General features: G+C 50.9%; 1 protein-coding gene across 7 annotated transcripts in view; it reads right to left on the bottom strand.

Annotated features, from left to right (window-relative positions):
• Positions 1 to 408: 408 nt before the first annotated feature.
• TMEM91 (transmembrane protein 91) overlaps positions 409 to 15,924 on the bottom strand; it is a 34,695-nt gene continuing 19,179 nt past the window's right edge. For 2 of the 7 annotated variants that reach the window (XM_030795748.1, XM_030795747.1), the window contains exons 2-4: positions 6,022 to 6,260; positions 1,572 to 1,721; positions 409 to 777 (exon numbers count right to left, since the gene is read on the bottom strand). In XM_030795748.1, the coding sequence (XP_030651608.1) occupies positions 619 to 777; positions 1,572 to 1,721; positions 6,022 to 6,231 (519 nt within the window). In that variant the 5' untranslated portion in view covers positions 6,232 to 6,260 and the 3' untranslated portion in view covers positions 409 to 618. Of the gene's footprint in view, positions 931 to 1,181; positions 1,722 to 6,021; positions 6,261 to 7,664; positions 8,295 to 15,924 lie in introns of those variants that run through there. The other 5 variants (XM_030795746.1, XM_030795750.1, XM_030795749.1 and 2 more) reach the window with 5 other exon arrangements.

Raw genomic sequence — 15,924 nt, 5'->3', positions numbered from 1 at the left:
CGGGAAGATCAGTTGAGCCCAGGAGTTTCAGACCAGCCTGGGCAATATAGCGATACCTTGTCTTTACAAAAAAAATTTTTTAATTGGCTGGGTGTGGTGGCAGGTGCCCATAGTCCCGGCTACTTGGGAGGCTCCTGGGCTTAATCAGGACGATTGCTTGAGCCCAGGAGTTAAGGCTACAGAGAGCCATGGTTGTGCCACAGCACTCCAGCCTGGGCAACAGGGAGACCATCTCTCAAAAAAAAAAAAAAAAACCAAAATCCTCTTCCCCATTTTCCAGCTCAGGTCTTAGGGAGCAAGCACCCTGGGGATGCCCACCACAGCCCATCACCCTGACCAGGCAGTCCCCTGTTGGTCTCAAGCACCCCCACCCCCTTCCATCCTCCCACACACGCGAACAGACTCTGGTTTGGCTGCAAGGGTGTCTGGTGTTTAATCTCACGTTGCTGCCGCCCGAAGAGCGGTGGCCAGGAAGGGGAGGGGTTCCAGTCCAGCTCACTCCCGTTTCTAGATGCTCCTGCCGCCGCCGCAGCCTCATCCACCAAGATTCTCCACTCTCTGCCCACAGATTTGCTGGGCTGCCGGCCTCAGGGTTCACAGTGAGGGCTGTAGGGGCAACTAGGGCGGGTCTCGGGAGGCAAGGTAGGCGGCCAGGGTCACCAGGGCAGCCGCATACGTGCACACGCCCAGCCCGACGGCGAGGACCCCCAGCAGGAAGGCACGGCGGGAGGCGGCCCCTGCCCCTTGGATGTCCCCCTTGGCCCAAGCCTTGTTGGTCTGTAGAGGCAGTGGGCAGCAGTGACCCAGGCATCCCCTCAGTCCCAGACCCTTCCCCGGTCCCTCCCCCACCCAACATACCCATTCATTCATTCATGCATGTATTCCAAAAGCAGATACGTAGCACCTACTATAGGTCAGGCACTGGGGATGCTGAGTGATTAATAAAAACATTAAAATGGTAAAAAAATAATAAAATAAAATAAAAAAAAAAACATTAAAATGGTATATGCCACTATTCTAACTCATTTGATTCTCACATTGACCCAGAGGTAGCAATTATTCCCACTTTACAGATGAGGAAAGTGAAGCACAGGGAAGTTAAGTGACTTGCCCAAAATCTTGCAGAGAGCTGGGCACCGTGGCTCACGCCTGTAATCCCAGCACTTTGGGAGGCCAAGGTGGGAGGATCACTTGAGGTCAGGAGTTCGAGACCAGTGTGGCCAACGTGGTGAAACCCCGTCTTTACTAAAAATTCAAAAATTAGCCAGGCATGGTAGTGCGTGCCTGTAATCCCAGCTACTCAGGAGGCTGAGGCAGGAGAATCACTTGAACCCAAGAGGTGGAGGTTGCAGTGAGCCGAGATTGTACCACTGCACTCCAGCCTGGGCAACAAAGTGAGACTCAAAAAAAAATCTTGCAGAGAGTGGCAGACTCGGGATTTGAGTTCAGGTTCTTAACTAACACTCTGGGCTGCCTTCCACCTTCCCACCTCAGGTATATGGCTCTTTGTTTTTGTGGTGCATTTTTCTCTTTTATGCCCAGTCCCCTCCAAGTCCCACACACAGACTGACCTTCTGGGCTAGACAGAAGGCAGCGATGCCCACGGGCCAGAAACAACACAGCATGGAGAAGACAGCCAAGCCGAGGTGGTCGTGGGGTAGAAATGGTGAAAGACGGCTGCTGCCATCCCAATCCGAGTCACTGTCGCTGGATGACATGTCCTATGGACAGGAAAGTGCCCAGGTGGGCATCTCCATCCACCTTTCCTGCCCCATTGCTCTGCTCTCCATAGCCCTCAAAGGCCTATACCTGCCCCCAGGGCTTCCCCAGAGATACAAAGAGAAAAAAATGTTCAGAGATGGGCTTTCGGTGTTTGTTTGAGACGGAGTTTCGCTTTGTCACCCAGGCTGGAGTACAATGGCACAGTCTCGGCTCACTGCTTCCCGAGTTCAAATGATTCTCCTGCCTTAGCTTCCTGAGTAGCTGGGATTACAGGCACATGCCATCACACCTGGCTAATTTTGTATTTTTAGTAGAGACGGGGTTTCACCATGTTGGCCAGGATGGTATTGAACTCCTGACCTCAGGTGATCCACCCATCTCAGCCTCCCAAAGTGCTGGGATTACAGGCATGAGCCACCATGCCTGGCCAGAGATGGGCTTTTGACATTTGTATCCTGGAGCCCTTTGAAGGGAAGCTGTGGACCAGGTCTCCAGAGAAGAGCCCCACCCACACCCAGAGCTTTCAGTTCATTTTCAAGGGGTTCACAGATCCAATCAAGGACGCTACAATTGCTTACAATCTCTGAGTGAAAAGCCCCTGAATGGCCAGGTGTGGTGGCTCACGCCTGTAATCCCAGCACTTTGGGAGACTGAGGTGGGTGGATCACCTGAGGTCGGGAGTTGGAGACCAGCCTGGCCAACATGGTGAAACCTCATCTCTACTAAAAATACAAAAATTAGCCGGGCATGGTGGCGTGCCCCTGTAATCCTAGCTACTCAGGAGGCTGAAGCAGGAGAATCACTTGAACCCAGGAGGTGGAGATTGCAGTGAGCCGAGATCAAGCCACAGCACTCCAGCCTGGGCAACAGAGTGAGACTCCATCTCAAAAAAAGAAAAGCCCCTGAACAGGGACAAATGCCACTGAAACAAGGAACCTGCAAAAAGATGGAGATTATTGGCCGGGCACAGTGGCTCACACCTGTCATCCCAACACTTAGGGAGGCCAAGGCAGGAGGATCATTTGAAGCCAGGAGTTTGAGACCAGCCTGGGCAATATAGCAAGACCCCATCTCTACAAAAAAAAATTTAAAATTAGCTAGGCATGGGCCGGGCGCAGTGGCTCACGCCTGTAATCCCAGCACTTTGGGATGCCAAGGTGGGCAGATCATGAGGTCAGGAGATCGAGACCATCCTGGCTAACACGGTGAAACCCGGTCTCTACTAAAAATACAAAAACAAAATTAGCCGGGTGTGGTGGCATGCACCTGTAGTCCCAGCTACTCGGGAGGCTGAGGCGGAAGAATGGCATGAACCCCGGAGGCAGAGCTTGCAGTGAGCCAAGATCGCGCTAATGCCCTCCAGCCTGGGCGACAGAGTGAGACTCCATCTCAAAAAAAAAAAAAATTAGGCATGGTGTCTTGTGCCTGCAGTCTCAGCTGCTTTGGAAGGCTGAGGCAAGAGGATGGCTTGAGCCCAGAAGTTTGAGACTCCACTGAGCTATGATCACATGTCTGCCCTCCAGCCTGAGCAATGGAGCAAGAAGACCCTGTCACTAATAAATAAATAAATAAAAGATGGAGATTATAAAATGCTCCAGTGGCCTAAATGATTAGGGCAAACCTGCCTGCTGAAAACTGTAGAGTCTAGATTTTTAAACTTTTTTTTTTTTTTTTTTTTTTTTGAGACAGAATCTCGCTCTGTTGCCCAGGCTGGAGGGCAGTGGCTCAATCTCGGCTCACTGCAACCTCCATCTCCCAAGATCAAGCAATTCTCCTGCCTCAGCTTCCCAAGAGCTGGGATTACAGGCACCCGCTACCACAGCCGGCTAATTTTTTTTTTTTTTTTTTTTTTTTTTTGAGACAGAGTTTCACTCTGTTGCCCAGGCTGGAGTGCAATGGCGTGATCTCGGCTCACTGCAACCTCCGCCTCCCAGGTTTAAGTGATTCTCCTGCCTCAGCCTCCCGAATAGCCAGGATTACAGGTGTGCACCACCACACCTGGCTAATTTTTGTATTTTTTCTTTAGTAGAGACTGGGTTTCACCATGTTGGCCAGGCTGGTCTCGAACTCCTGACCTCGTGATCCACCCACTTCAGCCTCCCAAAGTGCCGGGATTACAGGCGTGAGCCACTGTGCCTGGCCTAATTTTTGTATTTTTAGTAGAGATGGGCTTTCCCTACATTGGTCAGGCTGGTCTTGAACTCCTGACCTCAAGCAATTCACTTGTCTTGGCCTTCCAAAGCGCTGGGATTACAGGCATGAGCCACAGCGCCCGGCCCCACACGCTTTTCTTACCATGTGACTTTGATATCCTTCCCATCAAGGGATGAGTTCTGTGTCCCCTCCCCTTGAATTTGAGCAGGCTCATGACTCACTCATAATTAATAGAATGTGGTGGAAGTCATGTTACGTGACTTCCAAAGTGAAATCAGAAAAGATGAGGCAGCTTCTGCTTTGCTGCAACATTCATGCTGTAGGCTGGAGGTACATAAGCTGCCTGACTGCCCTGAAGCCGTTATGCTGTAAGGAATCCCAAAGCAGCTCACATGGAGAGACCACATATAGAAGCCCTAAGACTCAGCTGGGCACGGTGGCTCACGCCTATAATCCAGCATTTTGGGAGGCTGAAGTGGGTGGATCACCTGAGGTCAGGAGTTTGAGATCAACCTGAGCAACATAGTGAAACCCCGTCTCTACTAAAATTACAAAATTAGCTGGGCATGGTGACACATGCCTGTAATCCCAGCTACTCAGGAGGCTGAGGCAGGGGAATTCGCTTGAACTCAGGAGGCGGAGGTTGCAGTGAGCTGAGATTGCACCATCGTACTCCAGCCTGGGCAACAAGGGTGAAACTCCATCTCCACAACAAAAAAAAGGAAGCCCTAAGACACCATGAAGAGAGAGAAAAGTGCCCAGCCAGCCCCTGACTGTTCCAGTTCCACCCACCAGCTGAATGCAACCTCATGAAAGATCCAGAGGCAGAACCATGCAACTAAGTCCCAAATTCCTGACCAACAGAAACCATAAGAGTTCATCATGATTGTTGCCTGCCTGCCTGCCTTCCTTCCTTTCTTCTTTCTCCTTCCTTCCTTCCCTTCTTTCCCTCCTTCCCTCCTTCCTTTCCTTGTTTGCTTCATTCCTTCTTCCTTCCTTTCTCTTTCTCTCTTTTCTTTCCTTCCTCCCTCCCTCCCTCCATCCCTCTCTCTCTCTCTCCCTCTCTTTCTCTTTCTCTCTGTCTGTCTGTCTGTCTGTCTGTCTGTCTGTCTGTCTTTCTCTGTTGTCCAGGCTGGAGTAAGGTGGTATGATCATAGCTCATTGCAGCCTGGGCTCGAGCGATCCTCCCACCTCGGCCTCCCGAGTAGCTGGGACTACAGGAACACGCCACCACACCTGGCTAATTTTTTTTTTTAAGACAGGGTCTTTCTAATTTTCGGAGGACAAAATGAAAAATTAAATAAAAATAAAGATGGAGTCTCACTATGTTGCCCAGGCTAGCCTAGAACTCCTGGGCCCAAGCAGTCCTCCAGCCTCACCTTCCCAAAGTGCTGGGATTACCAATGTGAGCCACTGTGCCTGGCCTGGAATGAGAAATTATAAAAAGTGACAGTAACTTAAAAAAAAAAAAAAAAAAAGGAAGGCTGGGCATGGTGGCTCACACCTTTAATCCCAGCATTTTGGGAGGCCAAGGCAGGCAGATTGCTTGACCTCAGGAGTTTGAGACCAGCCTGGGCAACGTGGCAAAACCTCTTCTCTACAAAAAAACACCAAAAAATTAGCCAGGCATGGTGGCACATGCCTGTAGTCCCAGCTACTCAGGAGGCTGAGGTGGGAGGATTGCTTAAGCCCGGGTGGTCAAGGTTGCAGTAAACTATGATCGCTGCCACTGCACTCCAGCCTGGGCAACAGAGCGAGACCCTGTCTCTCTCTCTCTCTCACACACACACACACACACACACAAGAGGGAGAGAGCAGGGTGGACAAAAGCCAGAGGTGCATGCACTCTGAACACACCAACCAGCGGAGTCAGAGATCAGAGGGAAGACAAAGCCAAAAGCCAGGCAACAAAGATGAGAGGCAAATCTGGAGAGAAAAAGGTAAAGAAACCAGGAGAGACATAAAACAAGAAGAACTGTAACTGGAAATCTCAGAAGCCCACACACAGCTGGGAAGTGTGAGACTCCAGGCCTAAGGCAGATTGGCACAGCTGTCAGCCTGCCAGATGCTGGCCGTAGCTGGGCTCACCCCAGCCCCCCCCCCCCCCCCCCCCCCGTGCCTTCCACTAAGGCCTGCTCTTCCTACCTCAACATCAGGGGGCCTTGGTTCCCCTAGGCCAGCGCTCACGGAGGGAAGAGGCGGTGACAGGAACTGCAAACCCCCCAGGGACTCAGCAAAGGCTATCTCTCTTAAGGGGGACGCCAGCTCATGCCTGCCAGGCTTCTGGGCAGGGGTCTCACATTCTGTGCCCTCCAGCAGAGGTTGTTGAAGCTCACGAAGACTAGGGCTGTCCATGGCTTTGGGGAAACTCCAGGTGGCGTTTCCTAGGGGTAGGGGGAAGAAAAAGACAAGTTGTCAAAGTCTTACTTCACTCAACCTCTGAGCCCTAGCTTTAGAGAGACTCAGGCAGAGACTAGTTAGTGCAGTGGTCCTCAGACCCATTTTACAGATAGGGAAGCTGAGGCCCAGAGAGAAAAAAAGATTGGCCTCAGGTTACAAAGAGAACTCCGGGGTCTGGACATTCAATTTTGGGCATTTCTCTCTCTTTTTTTTTTTTCTGAGACAAAGTCTTGATCTGTTGCCCAGGCAGATCCACCACTGCAGATCCGCTAGAGTGCAGTGGTGTGATCTCAGCTCACTGCAGCCTCCACCTCCTGGATTCAAACCATTCTGCCTCAGCCTCCCGAGTAGCTGGGATTACAGGTGCCCGCCACCAGGCCTGGCTAGTTTTTTGTTTTTTTTTTTTTTTGTATTTTTAGTAAAGATAGGGTTTCACTGTGTTAACCAGGCTGGTCTCGAACTCCTGACCTTAGGGGATCCACCAGCCTTGGCCTCCCAAAGTGCTGGGATTACAGGCGTGAGCCACCGCACCTGACCAAATTCTGGGCATTTCTCTCAGGCAAAAACCACATACCCATCACACTTACCCCAATAAGTTGCAGCACCTGTTGCACCATGCCTTACACACTTACCTGCCCCATGAACACCCCCAATATCCATCCCAGGTTCATACCCCATGACAACCTATCCAGGCCCATGCACCCCTCCCAGTCACACACACACCCATCCCCTACCCCCAGTGCTGCCTGGAACTTCACTCTAGTCTACATTCCCCATCATCTGTCTCCTAGACCTGCCCCCTGAAGTCCCCTGCCACACAGCCCCATCCTCCACCTCCACACATTCATCTCCCAAAGGACTCCTTGTATATTTGCCCCAAAACATCAGCTCCCAGAAAACACCCCTTTCAGGCCCCCAACCTTCTTACACATTTATGTCAATTGACTCCATGCACAACCCTACTCCCCACTGCATCACAAACCACAGACACCTGTGCACACGCACACATGCGCCCCGGCACTCTCTCCTATTCTCATGACCTCTGGCATGCCTGCCCCACTCATCAGGCCCAGGCACCCCTGCCCTACTCCACCCACACACCCATGACTCCACACAACTCCCACACACGGACCAGCTCTCCAGAATCCTTTGCACACCTCGCCCCATAAACACCCTCAACCCCAGCACACACATACACGTACACACGCAACAAAACCAGAAGGAATATTCTCGTCCTACGATCTCCCTGGAAGGTCCCCAAGCCTCCTGCCTGCTCATTCCAAACCTTGACTGAGCCGATTTCCTCGCCAAAGCTTTGCCCTCTCATCCCCAATGCCAGGACCCATGGGAGCGACTGTGACCCCCACCCACCTACGCCCCTCACTCACCGCTCACGATCACAGGCCGGGGCTTCCTGAAACCCCGCAATGACACCCGCCCGGCCCCTGCCACCGAGCATCCAAGGGGCGCGGGGACCTAGCGCTTTGCTCTACGCGGGTCTCAGCGCCCCGGGCCCGCTGCGCGCGGGGGCGGGGACGGGGCGGGGCGACGGCCTCCCAGGCTCTGTCCCTCCGCGGCGTCCGGCGAGGGGTCCCTGAAAGCCGACGTCAGCGTCCAGGAGCGGGTCCTACGACTCCCGGGGGTCTGGGAGCAGGCGGGAATCTTCGGAGAACTGCAGCCCCTTCCTCGTGAGCCCAGGCCCAAGCTCTGCCGGAGGAGGGGGCACCCCGGATTCTCCAGGGCCTTCCTGGCTTGGCCCCGCCTCCCTTCCCCTTTGCGCAATAATAGCCAATAATAATAACAGCAACAAGGACCGTGCACCCTGTTCTAAGTGCTTTGCAAATAAACTTACATACACATGTATTCCTCAGCACAACCCTAACAGGCATAATCGTTTATTGTCCTGTTTCACGCGGGAGGAAACTGGCAAGCCGAGGTTAGGTAAATTGCCTAAGGGCACATCATTGGTTCATTGAGGGCAGACTGTACCCAAGCCCTGTGTTAAACGCTTTACATTCATCATCGCATTCATTCCTCCTCTCAGCTCCGGGTTTTTGTTGTTGTTGTCGCTGCTATTTTACTTTGGTTTTTTTGTTTGTTTTGTTTTTGAGACGAAGTCTTGCTCTGTCGCCCAGGCTAGAGTGCAGTGGCATGATCTCAGCTCACCGCAACCTCCGCTTCCCGGGTTCAAGCGATTCTCCTGCCTCAGCCTCCCGAGTAGCTGGAATTACAGGGTCAAGCCACCACACCCAGCTAATTTTTGTATTTTTAGTAGATGAGATTTCGCCATGTTGGTCAGGTTGGTCTTGAACTCCTGACCTCAGGTGATCTGCCCACCTCAGCCTCCCAAAGTGCTAGGATTACAGGCGTGAGCCACCGCGCCCGGCCAGGTTTTTTTTATTTTTTAAAAGATGGGGTCTTGCTCCGTTGCCCAGGCTGGAAGGCAGTATGTTTCTTATCTTTTTTTTTTTTTTTGAGATGGAGTCTTGCTCCGTCCCCAGGCTGGAGTGCAGTGGTGTGATCTCGCCTCACTGCAACCTCCCTCTCCGGGGTTCAAGCCATTCTCCTGCCTCAGCCTCCCGAGTGGCTGGGACTACAGGCGCCCACCACCACGCCTGGCTAATTTTTGTATTTTTAGTAGAGGGACGGTTTCACCATGTTGGTCAGGCTGGTCTTGAACTCCTGACCTTGTGATCCGCCCACCTTGGCCTCCCAAAGTGCTGGGATTATAGGCATGAGCCACCATGCCCGGCCGGTATGTTTCTTTTTTTTTTTTTTTTTTAAATCATTTTTGGCCAGGCGCAGTGGCTCATGCCTATAATCCCAGCACTTTGGGAGGCCAAGGCGGGCAGATCACTTGAGGTCAGGAGTTTGAGACCAGCCTGGGCAACATGCTGAAATCCCGTCTCTACTAAAAGCACAAAAATTAGCTGGGCATGGTGGCAGGTTCCTATAATCCCAGCTACTTGGGAGGCTGAGGTGGGAGAATGGCTTGAACCCAGGAGGTGGAGGTTGCAGTGACCTGAGATCATGCCACTGCACTCCAGCCTTGGTGACTGGGGTTTTGCTATGTCGCCCAGGCTGGTTTCGAACTCCTAGGCTCAAGCAGTCCTCCCTCCTCGGCCTCCCAAAGGACTGGGATTACAGGCGTGGGCCACCGCACCTGGTCTATAGTATGCTTCATAGAAATATGAAAAGAATGAGAGCAAGGTTGAGATAGAAAGTAACAGGGCATCCCTCCTGGGTAAAACAATCCTGCCCCCTCACGCTCTCGTCTACCCTCCCATGGGTCTCCCTGCTTCTGTCGTCTGCCAGAAACTGGCTGAGCCAAGTGCACTTGCAGACGCCATCTGTTCTCCCTGGGAGTGGGGCCGGTGCCAGCGCCAGCATCTGGACTCTTGGCAAGGAGCCCTGGAGCCCTGGAGCGAGGGAACTCCAGCCCCACAAAGGCCAGGGAATCCTCCAGTCTGGTGAGACGGAGGGCTTCTGGGAAGGGAGGCCTATACAAGGCTCCATGAAGGAGGTGGAAGCTTGCAAGACGAGGAGAGTCTTGTAATCAGTCCGATGGAGATGGATGTAAATAATAATATTAATAAACACCATCAAATGTGTTCAGAGTGCTTTCTTTGCCAGGCTTTGGATAAATGTTGGATATTTGTTCTTTTTATTTTTTCTTTTTCTATTTCCTGGGCAGCACCTGAACCAAAATAGGTTCAGAGAGGCTCCCACTGTTGGACATTTGTTGTTGCAGCAATTCTAAGTACTCTACATGTTATCACATAAGAGGCAAGGAGCATTATCCCGATTTTGCAGGTAAAGAAATAGGGGTTCAGAGAGGTGAAGGCATTGTCTAGAGACCACATACTCAGTGACTTAAAGAGCCTGGAAAGGGGCCGGGAACAGTGGCTCACGCCTGTAATCCCAGCACTTTGGGAGGCTGAGGCAGGTGGGTCACCTGAGGTCGGGAGTTGGAGACCAGCCTGACTAATATGGAGAAACCCCATCTCTACTAAAAATACAAAATTAGCCAGGCGTGGTGGCGCATTCCTGTAATCCTAACTACTTGGGAGGCTGAGGCAGGAGAATCGCTTGAACCTGGAAGGTGGAGGTTGCGGTGAGCCGAGATCACGCCATTGCACTCCAGCCTGGGCAATAAGAGTGAAACTCCGTCTCAAACAAACAAACAAACAAACAAACAAAAGAGCCTGGAAAGGAAACCAGGTCTATGTGGGTCCAAATGCTGACTCATGAACATCACTGTATCATGTGACAATCAGAGCATCACCCCCTACTGGGCCCCACTCCTCAGCCTTCTTTCCCTAGAAAGTCCCACCCCACCTGCCTCTGCTTCCTCCTCACCTATTGGCTTAGCAAGGGCCACAAGAACACAGCCCAGGGTTACAATATGCTGGGCTTGGTACCAGCTGTTTACTGTGGCCAAGTGAGCATGCAAGTGAGCCTGTTTCTTTTTTTTTTTTGAGACGGAGTCTTGCTGTCTCCCAGCTAATTTTTGTATTTTTAGTAGAGATGGGGTTTCACCGTGTTAGCCAGGATGGTCTCAATCTCTTGACCTCGTGATCTGCCCGCCTCAGCCTCCCAAAGTGCTGGGATTGCAGGCGTGAGCCACTGCACCCGGCCTTAAACATACCATATATTTCTCTTGTTTGTAGTTTGAATTCTCCCACATCAGTGTTGGCACAACAAGGGCTGAGATTTGATCTCGTTTTTTCAGTACTGTGCCTCAGGGCCTAAAACATGCCTGGCACAAAGTGGGCCTTTATTATATATGTGTGGGATGGGGGCATGAATTCCCACCAGCCTCCAGCCTCAGTTTTTCACCAAATCATTGAGCTCTGTGGGTCCCCTCATCCCTCTAGGCCATCCTAGAGATTAATCCACTTCCAGTTAGAGCTCTCTGGCTGCCGTTAGCCTTGTACAATCTAAGAGGCTACACCTCTTAGTGTTTGCGATGGGTATGGAATATTAAACATGAGATTCCAGCTGGGCACGGTGGCTCAAGCCTGTAATCCCAGCACTTTGGGAGGCCAAGGTGGGAGGATTACTTGAGCCCAAAAGTTCAAGACCAGCCAGGGTAACAAAGTGAGATTTTGTCTCTACAAAAAATAAACAAAATCAGCTGGGTGTGGTGATGCATGCCTGTGGTCCAAGCTACTCGGGAAACTGAGATAGGAGGATTGGTTGAGCCCAGGAGGTGGAGGCTGCAGTGAGCCATGATTGTGCCACTGCAGTCCAGCCTGGGCAACAAAGTGAAACCCAGTCTCAAAAATAAAAACAAAAACAAAAACAAAAAATCACAAGATCCCAGCAAGGATTGTCAACAGAGACTGAAACTATTTATTGGGTGAAAATTTGATTTGATAAAGAACAGGATATTTATTTAGTCTCAAGGTATCTTCCCCTAGATTACTTATTATAACGAAAAAAATATTAATGGAGAAAATTGGAAAACATCACGTTAACCAGACGATACAAGTTAATATCACCGTTAACAGGACAAATTGACCTTAGTTGCCTCTGATGTGAAGCAAAGAGGGAGACACATATCATTTATTTGGTTTTCCTGCCAAAATGCATAACTTAATCTAATAATAAGAAACATGAGACAAAGCCAAAATGAGGGACACTCTACAAAGGAGGTGGCCTATAACCTTCAAAACATCAATGTTATGAAAAAATAAATAATAATAATAACAATAAAATAAAGTGCTGGCCAGGTACAGTGGCTCATGCCTGTAATCCCAGCACTCTGAGAGGCCGAAGCAGGAGGATTGCCTGAGCCCAGGAGTTCCAGGCCAGCCTGGGCAGCATAGTAAGACCCCCATCTCTCCAAAAAAATTTTTTTTTTAAAGGAAGTCTCACTCTGTTGCCCCGACTGGAGTGCAGTGGCACGATGTCAGCTCACTGCAAATTCTGCCTCCCAGGTTCAAGTGATTCTCCTGCCTCAGCCTCCAAGTAGCTGGGATTACAGGCACGCACAACCACGCCCAGCTAATTTTTGTATTTTTAGTAGACACAGGTTTTCACCATGTTGCCCAGGTTGGTCTCAAACTCCTAGCCTCAAGTGATCTCCACCTCCGCCCCCTACTGCCTCAGCCTCCCAAAGTGCTGTGATTACAGGCAGGAGCCACTGAGACCACCTTGTCTCTCCAAAAATTAAAAAAAAAAAATTAGTCGAGCATGATGGCACACACCTGTAGTCCTAGCTACTCGGGAGGCTGAGGTGGGAGGATCACTTGAGTCCAGGAGTGGCTATGATAGCCACTGCACTACAGTCTGAGTCACAGAGCAAGACTCCAAGTCAAAAAAAGGGGGGTCAGGAAGGAAAAAATCCTGTTGCATGCTATGACCTGGATGACCCTTGACGACATTATGCTAAGTGAAATAATCCTGTCATAAGAGGACAAATACTATAGGATTCCACTTACATGACGTACTTCGAGTAGTCACATTCACAGAGATAGAAAATAGGATAGTGGCCGGGTGCAGTGGCTCATACGTGTAATCTCAGCACTTGGGAGGCTGAGGCGGGCCGATCACGAGGTCAAGAGATCGAGATCATCCTGGCCAACATGGTGAAACCCCATCTCTACTAAAAATACAAAAATTAGCTGGACTTGGTGGTGTGCGCCTGTAGTCCCAGCTACTCGGGAGGCTGAGGCAGGAGAATCACTGGAACCAGGGAGGTGGAGGCTGCAGTGAGCCAAGATTGTGCCACTGCACTCCAGCCTGGAGACAGAGCAACAGAAGAAAGAAAGAAAGAAAGAAAGAAAGAAAGAAAGAAAGAAAGAAAGAAAGAAGAGAGAGAGAGAGAGAGAGAGAGAAAGAAAGAGAGAGAGAAAGAGAAGGAAGGCAGGAAGGCAGGAAGGCAGGAAGGCAGGAAGGCAGGAAGGCAGGAAGGCAGGAAGGCAGGAAGGCAGGAAGGAAGGAAGGAAGGAGAAAAAGGGAGAAAGAGAGAAAGAGGGAAAGAGAGAGAGAGAGGAGGGAGGGCGGGAGGGATGCAGGGCAGGAGGGCGGAAGGGAGGAAGGAAGGAAGGAAAGAAAGGAAGGAAGGGAGGATAGTGGGCCAGGTGTGGTGGTTCACACCTGTAATCCCCACACTTTGGGAGGCTAAGGCCTGTGGATCACCTGAGGTCAGGAGTTCAGAATCAGCCTGGCCAACATGGCAAAACTCCGTCTCTACTAAAAATACAAAAGTCAGCCGGGCATGGTGGTGCATGCCTGTAATCCCAGCTACTCAGGAGGCTGAGGCATAAGAATTGCTTGAATCCGGGAGGCAGAGGTTGTGGTGAGCTGAGATCTCACCACAACACTCCAGCCTGGGTGACAGAGCAAGACCCTGTCTCAAAAAAAAGAAAAAACAGGCCAGGCACGGTAGCTCACGCCTGTAATCCCAGCACTTTAGGAGGCCAAGGCAGGCCAATCACCTGAGGTCAGGAGTTCGAGTACATCCTGGCCAACATGGTGAAACCCTGTCTCTACTAAAAATACAAAAATTAGCCAGGCGTGGTGACACATGCCTGTAATCCCAGCCACTTGGGAGGCTGAGGCAGGAGAATCGCTTGAAGCCAGGAGGCAGAGGTTACAGTGAACAGAGATCACGTTGCTACACTACGGCCTGGGCAACAGAATGAGACTTCGTCTCAAAAAAATAAATAGGCGGCCGGGCACAGTGACTCACATTTGTTTTTTTTTTTGTTTTTTTTTTTTTGAGACGGAGTCTCGCTCTGTCGCCCAGGATGGAGTGCAGTGGCGCATTCTCAGCTCACTGCAAGCTCCGCCTCCCGGGTTCACGCCATTCTCCTGCCTCAGCCTCTCCGAGTAGCTGGGACTACAGGCGCCCGCCACCACGCCCGGCTAATTTTTTGTATTTTTAGTAGAGACGGGGTTTCACCGTGGTCTCGATCTCCTGACCTCGTGATCCTCCCGCCTCGGCCTCCCAAAGTGCTGGGATTACAAGCGTGAGCCACCGCGCCCGGCCGAGTGACTCACATTTGCAATCCCAGCACTTTGGGAGGCCGAGGCAGGTGGATCACGAGGTCAGGAGTTCGAGACCAGCCTGGCCAATATGGTGAAACCCCGTCTCTACTAAAAATACAAAAATTAGCTGGGTGAGGTGGCACGTGCCTGTAGTCCCAGCTGCTCAGGAGGCTGAAGCAGGAGAATTGGTTAAACCCGGAAGGCAGAGGTTGCAGTGAGCTGACACGGTGCCACTGCACTCCAGCCTGGGCAACAGAGCAAGACTATGTCTCAAAAAATAATAATAATAATAAATAAATAAAATAAAAATAAATAAATGAGTAGGTGGGGCGCGGTGGCTCACACCTATAATCCTAGCACTTTGGGAGGCCGAAGCAGGCGGATCACCTGAGGTCAGGAGTTCGAGACCAGTCTGACCAACATGGAGAAACCCCGCCTCTACTAAAAATACAAAATTAGCCGGGCGTGGTGGTGCAGGCCTGTAATACCAGTTACTCGGGAGGCTGAGGTGGGAGAATCGCTTGAACCCGGAAGGCAGAGGTTGCGGTGAGCCGAGATCACACCATTGCACTCTAGCATGAGCAGCAAGAGTGAAACTCCGTCTCAAAAAATAAAGAAATAAAGAAATAAAGTAAAATAAATACACTGAAAGAAAATAGGATGGTGAGTACCAGGAGCTGTAGAAGAGGGGGGAATAGGGGACTTGTTTTGTTTCAAAAATGTGTTTAGTTTGCAAAAATTTTAGTTTTGCAAGATGAAAATGGTTGTGGAGATTGGCTGCACAACAATGTAAATGTACTTAACACTATTGAACAACACGGTTTTAAACAGTCAACATGGTACATGTGTATTTTACCACAACTAAAAGGCTTATTTATTTATTTATTTATTTATTTATTTTTTGAGACGGAGTCTCGCTCTGTCACCCAGGTTGGAGTGCAGTGACGCGATCTCGGCTTACTGCAACCTCCGCCTCCCAGGTTCACCCCATTCTCCTGCCTCAGCCTCTCCGAGTAGCTGGGACTACAGGCACCCGCCACCACGCCCGGCTAATTTTTTGTATTTTTAGTAGAGACGGGGTTTCACCGTGGTCTCGATCTCCTGACCTCGTGATCCGCCCGCCTCGGCCTCCCAAAGTGCTGGGATTACAAGCGTGAGCCACCGCGCCCGGCCTTAAAAGGCTTATTTATTTATTTTTATTTATTTATTTCGAGACAGAGTCTCGCTCTGTCACCCAGGCTGGAGTGCAATGGTGCAATCTCGGCTCACTGCAACCTCCACCTCCTGGGTTCAAGTGATTCTCGTGCCTCAGCCTCCTGAGTAGCTGGGACTATGGGCACTTGCCACCACGTTTGGCTGATTTTTTTTTTTTTTTTTTGTAGTTTTAGTAGGGACGGGGTTTCACCATGTTGGCCAGGCTTGTCTCAAACTCCTGACCTCAAGTGATCCTCCTGCCTCGGCCTCCCAAAGTGCTGGGAATCCAGGCATGAGCCACCGCACCCGGCCTTTTTTTTTTTTTTTTTTTAAGAGGTGCAGTCTTACTTTGTTGCCCAGGCTTGCAGGGTGCCATCATAGCTCACTGCAGCCTGGACTTCCTACACTCAAGGCATCCTCCCGCTTCAGCCTCCAAAGTAGCCGGGATGGCCAGGC

This window comes from Nomascus leucogenys, chromosome 17 (assembly GCF_006542625.1).
Source record: "Nomascus leucogenys isolate Asia chromosome 17, Asia_NLE_v1, whole genome shotgun sequence".
In the NCBI taxonomy this organism is placed as follows: domain Eukaryota; kingdom Metazoa; phylum Chordata; class Mammalia; order Primates; family Hylobatidae; genus Nomascus; species Nomascus leucogenys.
Note: the sequence above shows the minus strand (reverse complement) of the source record. Positions and strands in the feature narration are given on the sequence as shown.